The sequence below is a fragment of the Mustela putorius genome, unplaced genomic scaffold (genome assembly GCF_011764305.1).
Source record: "Mustela putorius furo isolate JIRA1106 unplaced genomic scaffold, ASM1176430v1.1 tig00000198_pilon_pilon_pilon, whole genome shotgun sequence".
Lineage (NCBI taxonomy): Eukaryota > Metazoa > Chordata > Mammalia > Carnivora > Mustelidae > Mustela > Mustela putorius.
In genome coordinates this window covers 1,961,577-1,982,361 of record NW_025421311.1, presented here as the reverse complement: position 1 = coordinate 1,982,361, position 20,785 = coordinate 1,961,577, and the positions used below count along the sequence as shown (strand labels likewise).

Genomic DNA, 20,785 nt, shown 5'->3' with positions numbered 1-20,785 from the left:
AACCAAAGGAACTATTCAGAGTGGAGGACAGGCCAACCTCTGAATGAGTTTGTCACAGCAGTGCCCCCCCCCCCGTTATCCACAAGGGAAATGTTCCAAGACCCCAGACAGTACCGAACCCTATAAATACTGTTTCTTCCTATACGTACGGACCTACCATAAAGTTTAGTTATCAAGGAGGCAGCGTGAAAGATTATCGAGGACAATAATACCATAGAAGTATGATAATAGGAGACCGTAATAAAAGTTGTGGGAACGCGGTCTCTCTCTCGGTCTCCTTCAAAACATCGCACTGGACTCACCGGCTCGGGGCCCAGATGACGACGCGGCGTTGCACGCGGACTGACGGGAGGTGAGGCGCAGAACGACGCGCGGCGCGGGCGCAGTGACGTAGAGCTAGGCTACTATTGACCCTGGACAGATTCGTCAGAAGGACGAGCTCATAGTCTCCGGACCTCAGTGGACCGCTGGGAATTGAATCGGCTGATGGCGAAACCACAGATAAACAGGGGGAACGACCGTATCTATTTGTTACTGAAATTCCGAAGGCCAGTTCATTTGTAGAAAACTTTCTTCTATGTTGCATTCTTGGATATCCTTAGAATTTCTAAAAACCACTTAAGTGCATTTGAACTTGATAAAGTTACATATGTGTAGACTGTGGTTTTAGAGAGAGGGAGAACGGGGTTTAACAAACTAAACAAAATAGATTTCCAAAAGAAATCGTGAAGGCCATCTACTGCAACACTCCCTTTTTACAGGAACAGATCGATGGCCCGAGGAAGAAGCTCAGTACTGCCAAAGATCAGTAGTCTATCTGGAGAGCAGAAATTAGGATTTATGTCGGAGTGTTCTGTTTCTTTCTGAGATCAGTGAGTGGAGGATGACTAACCCAGGGGCGTCCTCTTGGCAGAGAGCAGACTTCACAACATGATTACCAGAGTCAAGAGAAAGGTCCTGCACTGAGTTATAAGTTAAAGGCTGGTAGACGTTTAGGAAAAAAAAAAAAAAAAGAAAAAAAGAAAAAAGAAAAAAAAAGTACCGCTATGAGCCACATGTAGAAACGAGACACGCCCCTTTTCATTCCTTTTCCACTGTGGCTTTTATGAATTCCTAAAAGAAGCCAAGCATATTTGAAAATGTAGTGGAAAACACCATTCTTGTGTTCTATTTATGTAAGGGAAAGAGTATATGATAAAAAATAGTGTCACTTCCTAACCTATCCTTTTAGCAAATCATTACTGCTAGAATATATGTGTTTGGGATAAATACCACTTTGCACAGACCTGTTATAAATTGCTCTCATATTTAAGAATGTTTTCTAAACAGTAGAAGTGTCTTTTACAGTTGTATGTCATTGAACAATGTCTAAATATAGAATAGTTGACTTATCTTATTCTGAACAGTAATAAATATTTATACATCTGGTTTCCTTGTGTTGGCTCATGTTCCTCCAACCGGCCTATCAGCATTTAAAAACATAGCGTCAAATTCAGTGTTTTGCTAAATTAGTTTAAGATACAGGTAAAAAGAACATTGAATCATCTTATCTTTAATCTTGATAGCAGACCTTCCTCTGTCTCTCAGTATATCTTTTTTAAGTGCCTATTCTGTGTAAAATGATACTTAGTTGGTGTAATCAACCTCATTTGTAAGAATTAATTATTAGGTAATACTGAAAACCAGATTCAGAAGAGTTGATTAGGCATGACTCCCTAGTTTTTCTCGTTTTATCATTGGTTTGGGGTATTTATCTATGTTAAAGGTCAAGAAAATGCAGGTTCCGTGCAACATCCTTTACTGCTCTCAGCTAAAATATTTGACATTATGAATTACAAGGTCTTTACACAGTTCATAGTATTAGTATGTCGGATAACATGACTTTGAATACTTTAAATTCAGCATATTACATATTGTGATAAATTATCCTCTTTAACATTTAATACTTTTACAACATAAGCCATTTGCACATTTTTTCATTGTTTCTATATTCTCATTTCAGAGGCTAGGTCTGAAATGTAATGAGCATTTTCAGCCACTCTTTAAAAATGGTATAACATACTTTAATTAGTCCCAGTCCTACCTGATCTGTCTCTCACTCTCTTCTCTTATTAATGTCTATCTACATAGATATTATCTATCTATCCATCTATCTCTACTTGTTTAGGATCACTTTCTTCCATTAGAAAGTAAGATTCAGTGGATTAGAGACCTTATCTCTCATGATCAGTATTTTATTCCCTGGAGTTTTAGACTAGGGCATGGCAAAGGGAAAAGCTATTGCTTTATTAATACTTGTTAAATGAGTAAATGAGTGACTGCAAACCCAAATTTTATGTCTCTCCTTGGTGCCTCTTAAAGGGACTGATTATATTTTGAGACAATGTGATCAGCCTTCTTTCTGGTGATTTTCAAGCTTTTTTGATCATGCCCCATAGAAATGCCTTTTATATTTGAACCAAAATATTCATAAAACAATGTTATTTTCTGCCATGAACTCTGATAATTAAATCTCAAAGCTATTATAGTCCATTCAATTTATGGAAAAAATAATGCTGAAGAACAGAGGATTTTTAGAGCAGTGAAAGCAGTCCATGCAACACCCTACAGATAAGTTACATGTCATCATATATTTGTCCAAAGCCACAGAATGTACAACACCAAGAATGAACCATAATGTAGCCTTCATATGTGCCCTATGTAATCAACTGTGTACTATACTGTAAGCTTTGAGTGATTACAATGTGTCAATGTATGATCACCAGTTGTAACCAATACACCACTGTATTTGGCCCTGTTGATAATGGCAGAGGCTACCCCTGTGTCTGGGCAAAGTGTATACAGGAAAACTTTGTAGTTTCCCTGCAGTTTTGCTGTGAACCTAAAAGTTCTCTGAAAAAATGAAGTCTTAATAGAAAAAAGTCATCATGCTATTCTTGAAATTGACCTCACCGCCTACAAACCTGCAGTTTGTGAAACACTGTTCTAGACAAAATGCCAGGAGATGAACCACATGAATCTTTGCACATATGGAAGGAACACCGGAATCCTAGTCTGTGTTGGACTGAGTAATTGTCAAGTGTTTCTTTTCCTGAACTTCCTTCCCTTCTCAGCTGCTCCTGGCTCTGTTTATCTGGGTGTCACTGACTTCTCATACCCCACTCCTTCAGGGGCTGGAAGGCATAAAAGAAACTAGTAAATGTCCCTTCTAGGTCTCATCAATGAGCAGCTGAGAAATTGTGTAAATTTGGATTTTAATTCAGCTACAAAGCTAAATACTAAAATTATTTCACATAATTATCGCCACAACCATACAGACTAAAAATCGCTACCCTTCTTTTCTAAGTAGAGACAGTGCGGCTCAAGAGATCCAGTGGTTTGCCCAAGGTGACAAGGCTAGTAAGCTGCCGAGCCCAGACCCACTCCTGTTCCAAATGTAGTTCCTTACGCTGGGGAGATAGAGACGTGAGGCCAAAACTCCTAGAATCCAGAGTCCGTTCCTCTGGACCTCTGACCTCCCAGATCCTGAGAAGAGGGAGGCCCAAAGGCCTGATGCTCCCTGCCTCTTGCTGTAGACCATGAAGAAAAAGAATGTAATGTTCTCATAATGTCACCTTGCCAGGGTGCCCCAGCTCGACCGCACCCTGACCTTTAGCCGCTTCTGTTGTGCAGGGGGTGCTGACGGGCATTCAAGGACACCCCCCACCATTTCTGATACCCTTCCCCACGTGGGGCCATCACAGCTAGAGCCCCATGAGATACGGAGCATCTCTGTTCCCCTCCCAGCGTGGGAGAATCACCTTGACTTAGCTAAGTTCGCGCTGGAGCCCGGAGCTCACCGGAAGCTCAGTCAAGCTCCTCCACCTCGCCGAGTGACACCCTGAGTAAGCAAAATCTGATTCTGGCCCAACTCCAGGCCCCATCCCCAATGCCCCAGCACCAGGACAAGAGTTCTGCCTCCTGGGCAGGGACTAGCCCGCCACCAGGGAGCAGGGCTGGGACTTGAACCCCTCCCCCTCCTCCCAGCTCCCTGGCTCCCGGTGTCCTGGCACTCGGGCGGGCGGACCTAGCCGGGCTGACCCCCGGCAGGTGGGGAGAGCCAGGTCCCCCCCTCCCAGCACCGCACCGGGGCCTGCCGGGGGCGGGGCGCAGCGCGCGCCTCTGGGCTCAGGGGGCCGCGGGGCCCGGCCGAGGACGCGGCCGCCCTGCGCGCTCGGGCGCCCGCCCGCCCGGGACGCCGCCCCCGCCGCCTGTGCTGCCGCCGCCGGACGCCGGAGGGGGCGGACCAGCGTCAACCTGTTGTGGGTCCCGCCGCCGTCCGCCGGCCTGCGGCTGCACAAGGAAGTGCGGCGCCCACACGCGCTCCGAAAGTTGGGCATGCAGGAAGTGCGCGCCCCGCGCGGCCACTAGCTCCGCGGCCCGGCCCTCGCGCGGGAGCGCAGGCGGCGACAGCGCGGCGACCGGCCCGGCGGCCCCGGCTTTCTCCTGCGGCCACGCGGTCCCCGGCTCGCGGCTCCCAATGCGCCCGCTCGGCCTCGTCTACACTCTGGTCTGCGCCAACTTTTGCAGCTATCGGGACGCGTCTGCAGCCCCGCAGAGCGCATCCATCAAAGCTCTGCGCAACGCCAACCTCAGGCGAGATGGTGAGAGATTCACATTTCATTGTCTGTAGTTTTTGAAAAGAAATCCCGTTGTTGTTGTTGTCGTCGTCGTCACCGTTACTTCTTTTAAGAAACTTTTTCCTCCGAAGCCTGCTGAAGGCTTCGTGGCGGCGGAGCGGGGGCGGGGGGGTGTCTCGTGCCTGCCTGCATTCCGGAGTGGGCCTGGGGGCTGCGGGACGCGGGCCGGCGGCGGGGGTACCGCAAAGGTCAGGTGGCTCCTTTGCTGCTCCCCAGAGCACTCCTTCCTGCCCTGTAGTCACAGACCCAGGGTCCCGGAGCTGCAGAAAGTTGCAGCCTGCGCCGCGCCTCGGCCAGGCTCTTCACCTTTCGGACTGGAAACTCGGATAGACGGGGCGTTTATGATAGGCCTGGGGGGGACTCAGGGGTGGCTCTTTCTGGATGACCTATTTTATTTTTATTGTATCAGTAGGAGGACAGGGAATGGTGTCCCGGGAGCCGTATCTGGAACAGAGAATTTGTATCTTACTTATTTGGGGGAGATGGAGGGATGCAGCCTTCCCCCTTTATGTCCCCAAAGTGCATTTCCCACGAGGGTGCTGCTGGGGCTCAGAAGCTGAGTCTGGGAGACTGGGACAGCCGGGGTCTCTTCAGTACCACAGGCGGATCCGGCTCCTGCCCTCAGTTTCCATGCACGGAGGCTTTCCAACTGTTGCAAGGAGCAGGGCAGTTTGGTCCGCTAACCTCAGCAAGGTCCCAGGCAGGCTTGTTTGTTTTCCTTTGCTCTAGAGGACACCTGGGTCAGTGGGTCCCAGAGACTTGAATTGAGCTTATTTCGTTTCTGGGCTTCCACCAAGGTCTGAACTTGATTTATTCTTTTATTCTCAACTACAACTTTGGCAGTAATTTGAAGCTGTTTCTAGCATCTACCTGAAGTGACCCATAGGTTTTTGGTTTTTTTCTTCATTGATACTGTCTTCTTTCTGTCTGCCATCTGAGGGTTCTAACACATCCCCTAAAGAGCTCACCACTGTTTTTAATGGTTTCACTGTCTGAGTTGGCAAAACATGTCCTCTCCTATATTCATAGTAACCATCTTATTCCCTTGTCAGTTTCTCTCTTGGTGTGACCTTAATTTGGACTTTACTGCAAGGCTTTTGAACTTTGAAATGACAACAAAGCCTACTATATTTTGTGATGACAAGTACACTGTGGATTTCAGTGTGCTCAGGTCCTAGGAGGTGGGGAAGGTGTGTGGAGAGGGCACAGGGAAGCCTCAAGCCACTTCCGGGCCAAAAGTAATTCTGTTTCCAGAATTACTTTATCACAATGTTTTTATGTAAAATATTCCAGCAGTGGCTTGCCCTCCCTCTTAGTTAAAGCACAGAATTTTCTTACTAAAACTTAAAAAAAGGTTCAGGCTCAAGACCAAAATTTTATAGTTTTGCTTTCCTCATTAATGTTTCCACCAGGGACAATCTTCTCCTAGTCGAGTTTTTAGATTTGTTAACGTTTGCACTCTGTATGCCCTCTTAGCTGTGTAGAATAAAATGCCATGTATAACTTGTATGACTTCATAGCCATAATTTTGTAATCCTCAGCCTCCCAAGTATCAGTTACAAGATGTCAAGGACGGAAAGCAAAAAGTATGTAACCATTGCCTGGTAACCCAAGATTCCAACTAAAACCAAGTCATGCAGCTCATTTTTAATTTTTTTTTTTAAAAGAATGCTCTCCTTTTAGTTTTCATTGTTAAAACTCTGTGCATCTGTCTAGTCTATATGATAAAAGCTTTATTTTATCAGAATTTTGAAAACCATCCTGGATTGAATTATTCATATTTTAGTTAAAGCTGTTTTGCAGTTACTGATAACACACACATGCACACACATTTTAATTAATTTGGATGACTCAACAATTTCCTCAATGTCACTCTAATTTTGCAAACAAAACTAGGAGTGGGGAAAGGTTAGATAAAGAAAGAATTGTCATGTACAGATGGAAAAAAATTAATACTCATAATGGGTTGTTCATTTGGGGAATTTTCAAAAGGCATCTTATTCTTAAGTGTTACAGAGCACGCATTCTTAAGAGAGACAAAATTGCCCCAAAGTAGCAAAATCAGATCTTAGAGGGTGAAAAAAATCTTAAATACTACAATGGTTTGTGATCCTCCAAAGGGCCAGTATATATAAAGAGGTAGACTATATCTGTAGTGTGAACATCTCATAGGGAGGGGACATGATTAGGAAAAAAGTCTAAACAGGCTCTTGAAGGGAGGACTGATGATAAAAAAAAAAAAAAAAAAAAAAAAATGAGAAACACTGCCATAGGGTTTTGCTGAGAGAGTAAGAATAAAGGGTCTTTGGAAAAGTCTAGACATCATCTGGAAAATCTTAATCACAGCAGTTGGGTTGTTGAGAGAAAGTACTAATGTATTAAATTAAAACCCTTGTTCTGATTCCAGACATTTTTAACTGGTTCCCCCAAAGTTCTTTTCTTAAGGAAAACAATAGTCTAGTTCTTTAGACTATCAGGTTAAGACAAGGTATAAGCCTGGAGAGGACATGGGCCTAGAATGTAGTAAGGGGAAATTTAGAAGATAAAAGTTTTCAAACATTAACTTAGGGTCCTTAGAAGATCAGGCCCTCCAGTTACAAGTGGTAGGAAGTCACAGTAAAAAATTAGCCATGACCCTTGGATGGGGTTTTAGGAACCAGTATCTAATGATGGAACTATCTTTATTCACAGTTGAGTGCCATCAATTTGTTCCCGCAGACCCTGTTAGCTGCCACCTAATGCTTGAGTCGAGATAAGGACTCACAGGACAGGCATCCTGTCATGGGCATGGGATGTGCTGGATCCTGTCCAGACTGACACACAAAAAAACTTGTTTTTATTCTCTCTTTACCTGAGAGCTCCGAGTAGCTGGAATGGCTAGAAATCATACAAAAGTATTAGAGTGAATAGATGATAATATCCTTACCCAGGTTGGGGGTTACTCTGCTGCTATCTCCTGGCCTTCCAGAACTCTCTACCACAATATATTCCTATTGTAAAAGGGTATTTACAGACCCCTTCCCAGCACCTGCAGAAGGGCTCAAGGTGAGCCAATGGTGGGTGAATTTGGTCCCTGTCTCTAGGAGGAAACTAGGATACTAGAAGGAAACTAAGAAGGATAAAAGCATCATATTTGCAAAAAAAAAAAAAGAAGAAGAAGAAGAAGAAGAAGAATATTTACACTTCCTTATATTATATTTACTTTTGATGCCCATTTCTGATCTGCCTCTCAGCACAGGGCAAGACTTACTTGAGGAGCAGAATCCCTGTCTTCCCATTTCAGTGCCCGTGAAGTTGGTATTTTATAATAACTAGCCAGAGCTGGTGTTGCTCAGAGTGTGGATCGAGAAATGTAAAGGCAGCAATTCACTGACAGTATTACTTACTTATTTTAAAATGGAACCAGACAGAGCTTCCTGCTGCGGGGCGGGGGTTAAGGATACAGACACGGTCTCCATTTTCTTGGCCTTTTGTTGTGTTCTGTGTGGCTTTCTGGTGCTGTTGGGAAACGATTCTGAATTTAATGCTTCTTGGCCTCCTGTGCCAATACTTGAATTGTCTGTTACGTTATCATTACCTAGTGATAAGCCTGTAGGTTTACTAATGTGGTCTTAGATCTTTAAGGAGTCAAGCTTGTGTCTTAGATAATGTGGGTTTGTGTGATCAGTGATGACAAAGATTAGATCTTTTAGGGAAGGAGACAAAAGAGAGGACAATGTAAGCAAATAATGAGGGTTTATTTGTTTTTTTGAAGTAGCCTTGACCTACATTATTCTCTCAAGACTCCCCTGCACGGAGGATCTGCATTCTGTCCACTGCAGCATTATTTGCAATAAACAAATTATCTTTAAAGTGTCTGAAAGCCGACAATCAGGTTAGTGTCAGATCTTGTGTTCTTCTGGGTTTATATTTTCTGTTCAGCTCTAAGGGCATTAAAGTTTCATCATCTCATGGAGCATCCTGGGGATGGCATATTTTAAATGTAACGTGGCTTTGACGTGCTTCTGTGGCTTATGATATTTAATGTAGGTTCTTCTCAAGATGGGAGTTTAAACAAGTGGACGGACATACACTCTGTAGGAGGAAATGCCACTAGGTTGTGAGTTATAGTAATGACATTGATTTTTGTCTATGGGATTTTCCCTTTCAGGGAATGAGAGCTAAACTTTATTATCTTGGAACAGTCTGGCCAACCAATGGAACAATGTCCCCACAGTCATTGATCTCTGATGACCAGTGATAAGCAAGTTGTCACATGGGTCTCTTGAGCATGCCTGGTCTCAACCCCTTCATTCTGGTCTGAAAGGGTGTATGTATTCATGCCTCTGCCCTTGAGAGCTGAGTCATAATGCACATCGTCTCCCTTCTGGAACTTTAAAACTTTCCTTGCTGAATTGATCAGATTAGCTTAAAAAGGTGCTTTCTGAGCATCTTAATAAAATACTTCCTTGAATTAAAATAAGGATGTCTTCTAAGTGAGCCAGGTATAGCTGCTCTTAGCTCATCTATGCCAAGTCCTTTAGGCAATGATTTGGTCCCTCACAAAGGAGTCAGATGACTTAAGGTGGAAGCCAAGCATGTTTGAGTTCTCTGTCCTTTCTTAAGATTGTCTCTTTTTAGTTCGTTCCTTACTTGGTCTGGGCTGCCCTCTAAACATGAGAGGTTGACAATGAATGTGCAGATAGTTCTTTGTCCTAAGCTCTGCTTCTGACCCCCACTGTAACTTATTCATCTCTACATAGTTATTCTATCTCTAGATAGAATATTACTCTATCTATCTCAATTATTCTATCTCTAACCTTTGCCAGTTACTATACTGGATGCATAGTTATCTAGCCCATTATGAATGAACCACATGCATGGTTCCTGCCTCCTTCCAGCCTATGGGCTTCTGGACGATAGAGACAAATGCATATTTCGTGCCAGCGTATTACCATCGTGTTTCAAATGCATTTGGGAGAGTCCCAGGATTCTCCACCCTTCTTCAACAGAACTATCCCACACGCATCTCTGCCTTTTTGCTTCACATATTTGAATCCATCAGAAGATTTTTAGGTGAAAAGGATTTCTTTTGCAATGAGAAAAGTGTGAAGGCGCAGTGGAGTGTGACAGTTGCTTTTAAGGAAGAAATGCACAGGGGTATGGGAACTCACAAGGAGCACCTGATCTAGATTTGAGGGGTTGGGGAAGGCCTCCTGGAAGAAGAAGTGTCTAAACTGGGGAATGAAGGGTGAGTAGGAGTTAGAAATTGGGGATGGTGAGGAAGGAGGGGGTAGTTTGCTAGTGGGAGAGAGCCCTTGCCAAGGTTTGGAGATGAGAACACAGTCGTCATGTGTCCACTAACAAAGGTCTGGGAAGTAATGTTAGGGAGTTTGGCCATTATTCATAGGGTGGTGAGAAGCCACTGAAGGAGTTAGTTTGGAAAAAGATAGGGCCTGTGCTACTTTGAATACTGACTGCCCATGTTCCTGAGAAGTCAGCCAGGCCAGGGCTGTGATCGGGAAGTCTCCCTATTCCTCCACAGCCCATGAGACCACTAATTTTCAGCATGATTGTGGTGTATGTGACTGGTTTTCCTAGCCCGAATTTTAGTAGAGGTGAGGTGATAGTGTCCTGGGACATCACAGAAGTCCCCTCCCCCCGGATGCCCCAGAGTCTAGATTCTGCTCCCTGTACCTGAGGTCTCATTCCATAGATAGGGAAAGCAGCCTGTCTGGTGTGTCACATTTTAAGATATTCCATGCTTCTATATTTCAAAATTAATGCAATTTTTCTAAAGATTTTATTTATTTATTTGACAGAGAGATCACAAGTAGGCAGAGAGGCAGGCAGAGAGAGAGAGAGAGGGAAGCAGGCTCCCTGCTGAGCAGAGAGCCCGATGCAGGGGCTCAATCCCAGGACCCTGAGATCATGACCTGAGCCGAAGGCAGAAACTTAACCCACTAAGCCACCCAGGCGCCCAGAATTAATGCGATCTAAAAGAGAACATTTTTACCCTGACTTTATATGAAGGACGGTTTGGGCAGAAAGGTACAGGTGGATAATACGTAATAGCCAAAAAGAAAAACTCCATGACAGATACTGAGGACAAAAAAAAAAAAAAAAAAGTTCTCCCTCCCCACACAGTATTTCAGGACCAAGTATAAGTCATAAATAAAGGAATAAGCCCATGAGACACTAGAGTGCACAAGTACACATACAGGAAGAAATATTTTCTTCCAAGGATTTTTTTTTTTTTCAGAAGAAGAATGAAGTATGCCTTGTTTTTACAAGCGTTGATGATGCAGATAATAGTATATCTTTTCTCTGCTGTGTACCATGGTATGCTGACATCAATAGATTAGCTTTAATATTAATAGATTAGCACTGTGCGTTTGTGTGTGTGCCATGTGCAGGTTAGTGGGTATTTTGTGTAATTGGGAGACGGGGGTGTCTCTGGAAACACTCTGGTACAGGCATAGGAATTGTCTTTGATAGGAGGAGGGATGTTTTCTGATTTTAGGTTTTTTGCTTGAGCACTTTTTTTGGTAGAGTGTTTACGAAGATAGCTTTACAGGCAGCACTTTGCCTGCAAATAGTGAGCCAGGCATGATTTGGAATCTTGGATCTTAAGATTCTTGATTTCTGGAATTTGGAGGCCAGCATGCCTTCTTGGGACTGAAGGAGCTCTGTGAAAGCCACTAGGTGTGCTGAATGATACACTGTGTGAATTTGGGACAAGTCATTTCAGACCTAACAGGTTCTGCCTTTCACTGAGACAGGCAATCAACAATGTAGCACCAGCCCACTTTTATTTTTTAAGTACTTTATTTATTTACTTATTTAAGAGAGGGAGTGCATAAGCGGGGGGAGGGGGGAGAGGGAGAGAGAGTCTTAAGCTGGCTCCCCGCTGACCTTGGAGCCCAACAAGGGGCTCAGTCTTCTGACCCGAGATCATGACCCAGCAGATTAGCATCCAATTCTAAACCAAATGAGCCCTCCGCCCCACCCTGGCACCCCAGCAATGACCCACTTTTACAGACCTTAGCTATTCAGCATCCTCTGCTACGTAAAATGCAACCATGCAACCGATTGAGTCGGGTAAGTATGTAACAAATCCATTTAAAGCCAACATCAGTGTTGCAGAGTTTATAAGTGAGTTTGCAAGTTCATGCAGTAGACACTAAAAGATGCTTTGCTTCTACTTTCCGTGTAATTCCAGCCTCCTTGTTTTGCTGGTTCTTACATCCACAGCAGAGAGAGCAGGTCTGGTTTGGTCATGCACACTGTTGGTACAGAGAACTGACAGCTAGTAGTTTTTCTGCCCCTTTGTATTTCCACGCCTTGGGAAACAGTCATAAGATCTGATCAGGCATAGCTGGCTTTGGTTTCTATTGAACAAGCCCAAAAAAGTTCCAACCTTCAAGGGACTGAATGTCTGTTCCCCACACCCAAGAATTCATACATTGAAATTCTTTTTTTTTTTTTAAGATTTTATTCATTTATTTGACAGAGATCACGAGTAGGCAGAGAGGCAGGCAGAGAGGGAGAGAGGAGGAAGCAGGCTCTCTGCTGAGCAGAGAGCCCAACCTGGGGCTCGATCCCAGGACCCTGAGATCATGACGTGAGCCGAAGGCAGAGGCTTAACCCACTGAGCAACCCAGGCGCCCCAGTACATTGAAATTCTAACTCCAGTGTGATGACATTGGAGGTGGAGCCTTTGGGAGGTTATTAATGGCGTCAGCGCCCTTATGCAAGGACTCCAGGGATGTCTCTCACCCTTTCTGCCATGTGAAGGAACAGTAAAAGGATACAGGATCTGCCCAGGCCTCAGTCTTGGACTTCCTGGCCTCCAGAACTGTGAGAAATAAATTTCTATTGTTTAAAACCCACTCGGTCTCTGGTATTTTGTTGCATAGTCTGAATGGGCCAAGACATGCCTCTCTTCACAGGAATTACTCTCCAGGGAATTACTGTATTACAACCCAGGAACACTGCTGATTTTTAAAATCATGACCTTGATTAAGGCGCCTTGTGGGCTCAGTCGGTTGAGCATCTGACTGTCGATTTTATGATCTCAGGGTCGTGAGATCAAGCCCTGCATCTGGCTCTGTGCTTTGCAGGTAGTCTGCTGGGGATTTTCTCTCTTTCCCTCTAGCCTCTCCTTCCCTCCCTATAGAGGAGGGCTATGTATAATATATAATATATATATTATATATTATGTATAATATATTATATATATATAAATGTTCTATCTCTTTCTCTTTTTCTCTTTAAAAAATTAAATAAATGAAATAAAATTATGTCCTTGAGTCATAAAGGAAAGTTTAGATGATGTGTTTCATGGGTTTACCAGGATCCTAACGGGGGTATTAGCTTAGGTGTATATGGACCTCAACCAGAAAATGGGCATTTCTATGGCAACTTTGTGGAAAAGAATGACTGTAACCTGCATGATATTAAACACATTGTCATTCTTTCGGTAGTGACTAATAGATTTGTGCTGTCAAGAGGGGGATAAAGAGGAATTTTATTGGCACTTTGGATTAGACCATATTGGGGTCAGAATTCTTAATAACTTGAGCAAAGACATAGAAAACCCATCTGCTAAACTTGGGTATTTTAGCTGGAAACAATAGCTAGTGAGTTGGAGCAGATGCAGAGAGTCAGGCTTTTTCTGTAAAGGGCCAAATACTGAATATCTTAGACTTTCAGGCTATCAGGTCTCTGTTGCAATGATTTGACTCTGCCATTGTAGTATGAAAGTAGCCAAGAAATTAGATAAAAGAACAGGTGTGATTGTGTTCATTCCAATCACGCATTATTTGCAGGAGCAGGCAGTGGACCTACAGGCTGTCATTTGCTGACGGCTGAATGAGGAAATCCATGTGCTCTTTGGTGGAAATGGGCTGATCCTATGAAATTCGACAAGAATAAGTGAAAAACCTCATTTTTTGGCTAGAAAACAAGAACAGCTACATAATTACAGATCGGAATAACTTGGATTAACATCAGTTCATGCCTGGATGGGTGGATGATTGTATGGATAGATAGATGGATGGATAGATAGGTAGATGGCTGACTGACCGACTGTCTGGCTGTCTGGCTGGCTGGACAGATGGAAGGATGGGTGGGTAGGTAGATGGATGGTTGGATGGACAGGTAGATGGATATACTTGTCTCTATCTTCTGTATTGTCTAACTGGTTTAAATGAAGACAGCTTATGCTTCAACCAACAGCATAGCTGCTAACCAACAATCACTGTTTAAACCTGGTATTGGTATTAACACTATTTCAGGATCAGGGAGGCAGCTGTGCTCTTTTAAGTAAGTCTCTGTCCCAATCCATCATGTATGAGGGTTTGTGGTCAGGGTCTCTCTCCTGTGGACGAATCTGCTGACTCCTTCAGTCCCATGACCTAAACCCACAGCTTACTACTCTTTCCTCTTTAAATACCCCCTTCTTACTGGCTCTGTCTCCTCAGTCACCATGTCTGGTCAACTTTGCTTGCCCCCTCCCACAATGGACACAGGCTGTCTTACCACTTTCCTGTTTTTTCACCATATAAGCATCTTTGGTTCCACCACGACTCCCTGACTCCACCTCCTCTCCTCTTTGTCACCCACTGTGACCTGCAGTCACTCCCGAGGCTCCCCTGAGCTGCTCTTGGTGACGTCACTATGACTTGTAGCCTCCTCTGTGATGGGCTGCTCTCGTCTTGAAACATGGTCAACCCTTGGTTTGACACTGTCTCTCCTTTGCCTTAACTGCTCCTAAGTGCCAGGTTTGAAGCGGTGATAGATGTAAAGCCAGAACTAACACAGTACTTTTTTAGGTTCCTTAGAGGAACAAGCTTAGAGAAAGCCTCAAAAAGTGTATTTTCTGTGTTATTATCCCCAAAACCTTTATGAATAATGAAAGAAGTAGCAAAGATCTCTTAGAATGTAGTAGAGATTTTGCTAATATGGAAAGAGCACTCAAAGATTAAAAAAAATATTAAACCTAGTAAGCACTACAATTGCAATATTTTGGGGGAGAGAATGTATCTATGTATATATATGTATTTTTTTATATATTTGTGTATATATGTCTGTATATGTGTATGTATAAAAACAAAATGTTTTACACAGAAGAGTCTTTATGGTTATGGAAATAATGACACTGATTTTGTTTTCTTATATCATTGAGCACTCTTTTATTTCTTTATTTTTTGTTTCCTCAGCTAGGTCTCCATCCATCTGCCCTATAAATACTGGTATTTTTTTTTTTTTAAGGTTCTGACCTCAGCCTTATCGTCTCACATTTCTCACTGATAATCTCTGGAAGATCTTAGTTTTTTCCAAAGTGCCAATTGCTGCTTCTGTGTCAAAGACCTGTAGATACACATTTACTGCCTCTGCCTCTTTCCTGAGCTCTGAACTTAAGGGCTTCTCTGGGCGATCCCACTGGGGCTTCAACTAAACTCTCCAATTTAGAGGCCTGAGAGTGAAATAATTAGTTGGTTTTTAAAAATGTTAGCTTATTTATCCAGTGGTGAGTGCCTTGGCAGTATTAATCCTTGCGGCTAATTCTTTTGGACACAGCACAGTTAGGTTCGCGTGGGCCATGTGTGGGCGTATGGGCAGGGAGACTGCGTCACTTTGTCACCTTTCTGGACCCCAGCACTCCCCAGGGAGAACGGGCTCCTCCTTCATTTAGCCCACATTTCTGTCCTAAAGCCTCTAAGTGTACTTACTTATTTACATATCTGACCGTTTCTGATGTGAGCCTGTTTGCTGTGTTTAGTACAGCCTTGTTTTCTGTTCCGCTGTCTCTCACAGAAGCTCCATGAGGTCAGGAATCAGTAAGTCATCCACAGCCAGTGTCTCCTTTTTGTGCCTGATCTTTGAACCACATGAGCCCTCCCACCAGCAGACTGTAAAGGAACAGGAGAAGGGTGTTTAAACTTGAATCGAGGGTGACAGGTTCCTGTTCCTTGTCTGGGGAGCTATTTATATCCTAGAACAGCTAGGAGATGGGAGAGGAGGAGCAGGGAAGGGAAGGGCACGGACACAGGCAAGGCCAAGTTCCCGGAGATGGACCCTTCAGGCTTTGGGTGCATGTGCAGAGCCATGCAGATGGAATCTGGAGGCAGGGAGACTTGAGGAAAAACATTGTGTGCATGAAATATGTGCACAATGAACATGAAGAGTCAACAGTGTGTTATGCTTTTCAAGTAAGCGATTGCACAGTTGTGGGCGTATGAGAATGAAACCTGGCATTTCTGGAGAACTTGCAACATGGGGAAACACTCTCCTAGCCTCATGGACGGTGATTGGTGTGAAGGGTTGAGTTATGTTTCCAGCAGACTTTGTGGATAATGCCCAGATGACACATATTTTTAGACTACTGCCTTAGATGGGCATAAGCATGACATTCGGGGGTTCAATTTGGACTAATAGCAATGAAGTGTGTGAAGAGCCCCCCCGCCCAAAAAAAACCCCACACATGTACCGAGTATAGTGACTCCCTTTGGGGATACCTTTCCTTTCCAGTATTAATATTTGGGTGCTTCTGCACAAAACTCCGGCTACTTAATAAAAGTTCAAAAGAAAGACATTAAGGATCAGAAAACAAGTCTTCAGGTTCAATCTGGATGACTAAAGAACATTAAGAAAGATTAATGCATCTTGGTTCTATAGAGAACGCACGTTTAACCCATCTGTTATTTTGCTGAGGGTTAAACCACTGAATGGAATAAAAAAATATACGTATTTCCTATAAAAACAAAAAGTTCGTTGATGACACAAATATGGTATTAAAGGATTTTTGTAGAGTTGTTAATTTAAAAAAACCATGAGGTGAGAGCTATTTGGAATCTCATTTAAATACAGCACATTGGGAGGATTATTTAAATACCTCGAGAAGAACTGCTGTGGCTTTCTATTGTTTTGAGTCAATTCTGTAGATTAATGCTTTTCACCATTCCCATTCCAGTAAACATGAACGCTACTCATTCGCTCAACAGATGTTTATTGAGGGCTGTCCGCTCCCAGAGCTCGGGATGACGCATTGAGGAAGGAACAGGGAAGCCCAAGGCACGGTCTCTATTAAAAGTTATAAATATAAAAAATATAAAATAGATATAAAACGTCTCTGTAAATAAGCACATGGGTCCTGCCATTCTGTGTCCTAGGCTTTGTGTCCGAAGAGTCCATCCTGTTGACCTAATTGTAACCGTGCGTCCTCTCTCCTCATGCTTAGTTCGGGAGAGGAGGGTATTGGTCAAGATGCCGTTGAGCACAGGAGTCTTCAAAGGTCGGGAAACGGCTCCCTCAAGGATTATCACTATTCTATTCATTAAAATTCGAACAGAAAAGGAACTTTTTATTGTAGAATTGGGAGTCGTTCTCTCTTGATTTTCTCTTTTGTGTGTTTAGATGTTAGCCTAAATATTCCTGAACCACAAGAGCAAAAGCCTTGGGCTCCCTTAGCAACCCAGATTAACTTTTTAATGCTTATTTGCTGGCTATTCCACTGTGTAATGTGCAATACGATTATTTGACCACTGGATGGCAGTAGGGAAAAGACAGCTTTAGGCCTCCTATTTTTTTTACTCCCTCTCTTGGGAATGTGAGTTGAACTAGGGAAATTTCATACTTTTCAAATACATTGGGAAGAAAATGAACAATAATGGTAATCTGTCGTTCATATACATTCATGTGATCTCGGTAAATTTTATATGCTTTAAGAAGTTGAATCAGTTATAGGACTCTTCTTTCTTGGTGCCATTCACACACCCAGTGTGCAGGCATCCCTTAAAATTCGTGAAAATAGAATTTGGAAACATTGATGAGTCGCACGTGATTTTCTGGACGACATCTGCATGTGCACAGCCCTCGGCTGACCAGGTTCCTCTGAGCATAGAACCAGCCAACTCGCCACTCGAGACTTGCAGAAACTCCCTGGAGACTCCTCGTTGCTTGCGAGGTGTTGATCAGAAATGAGTTACTCAGGGGGACGAAAGCATGACGATCATATCGCGAGTGAGAAGTCATCATCTCAGAATCCTCACGTGCGTGAGATCCTGAGGAGACACGGGCAGCGCGGTGGGCACGTGAGAGCCCAGGAGTGTGAAACCTCCCACGGTGGGGACAGTAGGCGTCGTGGACGTGTAACAACCCATCACTGCTGTATAAAGAAGTTTGGTTGTGTCCATCCTGCTTTCTTAGAGATTGCAAAGTGGCGTACAAAAATGACCACTTTTAATGAATACTGTAGGGCAGATTGGGAAGCTACGTGTCGGAGTTTGTATTCTGTGGACTCGTGGCCCCGAAAGATTGCGTGCACTCATTCTGGTATCTCTAAGTGATGCTTTGGGGCAAAGAATTTGCCGGTGTGATTTAGCTGAGGATCTTGGGGTGCGGGGGATCAGCTGGGTTTTCCCAGTGAGCCTGATGCGATCACAAGTGTCCTTATAGGAGAGAGACTGAGGGAGCTCCGACCCAGAGAGGAGAGGACAGAGTGACCACAGAAGCAGAGTCTGGAGCCATGTGGACACACACCGGAATGCCGGCCATCAGCAGAAGGTAGAAGAGGCAGGCAAGGGATTCTTCCCTAGAGTATCCAGAGGGAGCCTGACGCCGTCAGCACCTTGATTCTGGATCGGGGCACTGATCTCAGTCGTCTGCCCTCTCGAATCGTAAGAGAATAGATGTGTGTTGTTTTAAACCAGTCAGTCTGGGGAGATTTGTCACCGCACCTGTAGGAAACTGATAAAGGGTATGAAAGATCTTTCAATATGAAGGATGAAGAGTTGAACTGTTTGTTGAGCTCAGTTTTCTAATCATTTATACATTTCACTGGCCAGGAGATCTGTATTGACAGTTTAATGGTGCCTTTTGAACTCTGCCTTTGAGAATTCTCTAGTAAGATGAGCCTTACTTTTGCCATGGTTCCATCTCAGAACGTCTTGAAAATCCTGGCTTCAACTCTTATCTGTTTTTCAGCTCAGATGAAATCCTGACATGATCAAAAGGGCTGGGCTCCTATTCCGTTATCATTTCATTGATTCTTAAAAACTCTCCCTTAGGGGCACCTGGGTGGCTCAGTGGGTTAAGCCACTGCCTTCAGCTCAGGTCATGATCTCAGAGTCCTGGGATCGAGCCCCGCATGGGGCTCTCCGCTCAGCAGGGAGCCTGCTTCCTCTCTCTCTGCCTGCCTCTCTGCCTGCTTGTGATCTCCGTCTGTCAAATAAATAAATAAAATCTTTAAAACAACAACAACAACAACAACAACAACAACAACAACAACAACTCTCCCTTAACCCGTCTTGTGTCATTTATGGCTTCACTGACTCACGTGTATTCGTCTGTTCATTCCACAGACTTTTGTTGTGGGGTCACTGCGTTAGTTTCTAGGCTGGATTCTGGGCAATGGTGTTGAAAGTGATACGGTGATAATGACTTTTTATTAATGAGCTGTGTGATACTGGCTACCACCCAGAGTACTTAACTCTTAGGGAGAGTACGCTGATGTGACGTACTACTATGTGTTATTACTACCATGGCGATATTGTATGCTAGGTGGTGGGACATTAAAGAGACTGAGCGCAATGAGATATTTGCAGGTATTAAGGTGGTTGGGCTTTTGGAGTTTAGGACAGAAGGAAAGAATTCTGGTTGAATATCTGAGCCCAGTTCCGTAGCTGGAATTAAACCAACACTTGCCACTCTAGAGTGTCATTGTCCAACAGAAGGATAATGCAAATATACACCATTTAAAAAATTGTAGCAGCCAGATAAAAAAATTAAAAAAGAAATGCATGAAATTAATTTTATTAATATGTTTTATTTAAGCCAATCTATATCCAAATATTGTCATTTCAAAGGTCAACAAATCTTTTAAAATATTGAGATATCCCTTCATCTTCCTTTTATGACGTTGAATTCCCAAAATGAGATATGCACTTTACACTTACCACACACCCTATTTCAGACTAGACACATCACAGATACTCAGTATAAGATGTGGCTCGTCATTACCAACTGGAACAGCACAGTTCTGGGACAGTCACATCATTAATTTAGGCTGACCCACTTATCATCGGTCTTTTTCCAAAAATAAAAAATAATCCATGCAAGCTATCTCTCTAGCTCTTTTTCTGCAGTGTGTGGAAGTTGACTGAGTCACTTGTTAGGGGCATTAATCATCTAATATCGGGACATTTTGTATGGTTTCTATTTTGCTTTCTTATTCTATCAACATGGATACATTTGATGTTTCTGGTTGCTTTCCTATATTCTCTTTTTTAAAAAAAAAAAAGAACTTACAGTCAGCTAAAATATAGCAGTCAGGCAGCCTCCTCATTTTTTTGTGGCAGGTGCAACATTTTTTGGTATTTGAGAAGCTGCTTATGCAAACAGCAACTGGTACTTCCATTTCTCAGTCACGGATGGAAAAACCTGTGTATAACCAGCTTCGGTATCCTTTTTCATTTACAACTTAATTTGACTTCTGTAATGGTAATATTCTTTTTTTTTAATCACTTGGCTATTTTTAAAAATGACTCTTTCTGGCGGACCAGTGAAAGATTTGTGAAAAACAAAGTCTTGCCATGTGCGGAGGGGGAGGCTTTAACCTATTGGAAATCTGATACGGCTTTTTATTCAATAACCCGTATCTCCCCGGATTTAGGGGCCTTGGGCAGCATCTGTTTGGAGGCTGCCTTTTTAAAGGGAAATGAAAGGTTATGAGCGCTGATGTTTCGCATTTTAAAGTCTCAGATCTACCGGTCACTCTCTGGTCCACAGTGAAAAGGTGATCGATGAAAGTGATCACAGAACTATAAATCATTCTTCCTTTTTGTTCAGTGAGTTATTTCTACCAAACGTTTGCTTGGCTGTGTGTCGGCACGGCATTTTAATTTGTTAATTATCTGGGCAAGCAAACACATTCTGTCGAGTGAATGCGGCTGGTAGGGGTGTCTTGGGTTTCGGTAACTGACTTTGGAACCATCTCCTTGGATGCTGTTCCTGCGAGAGGCTCATCTGTCATGTACACCGGTGCCCTGTGCAACTTGCGCTGTCGCCAAATGTGTTTCTTCTTGGGGTGGAGGGCTCCCGCCCCGCTGCCTGGGGTCTCAGGC

At 43.5% G+C, this 20,785-nt stretch overlaps 1 protein-coding gene across 2 annotated transcripts in view; it reads left to right on the top strand.

Moving 5' to 3' along the window:
* The first annotated feature begins 4,250 nt into the window (after nucleotides 1–4,250).
* The window catches only part of PDGFD (platelet derived growth factor D), a 220,243-nt gene continuing 203,708 nt past the window's right edge, over nucleotides 4,251–20,785 (top strand). For both annotated transcript variants that reach the window (XM_004764448.2, XM_004764447.2), the window contains exon 1: nucleotides 4,251–4,643. In XM_004764448.2, the coding sequence (XP_004764505.1) occupies nucleotides 4,520–4,643 (124 nt within the window). In that variant the 5' untranslated portion in view covers nucleotides 4,251–4,519. The remainder of the gene's footprint in view (nucleotides 4,644–20,785) is intronic.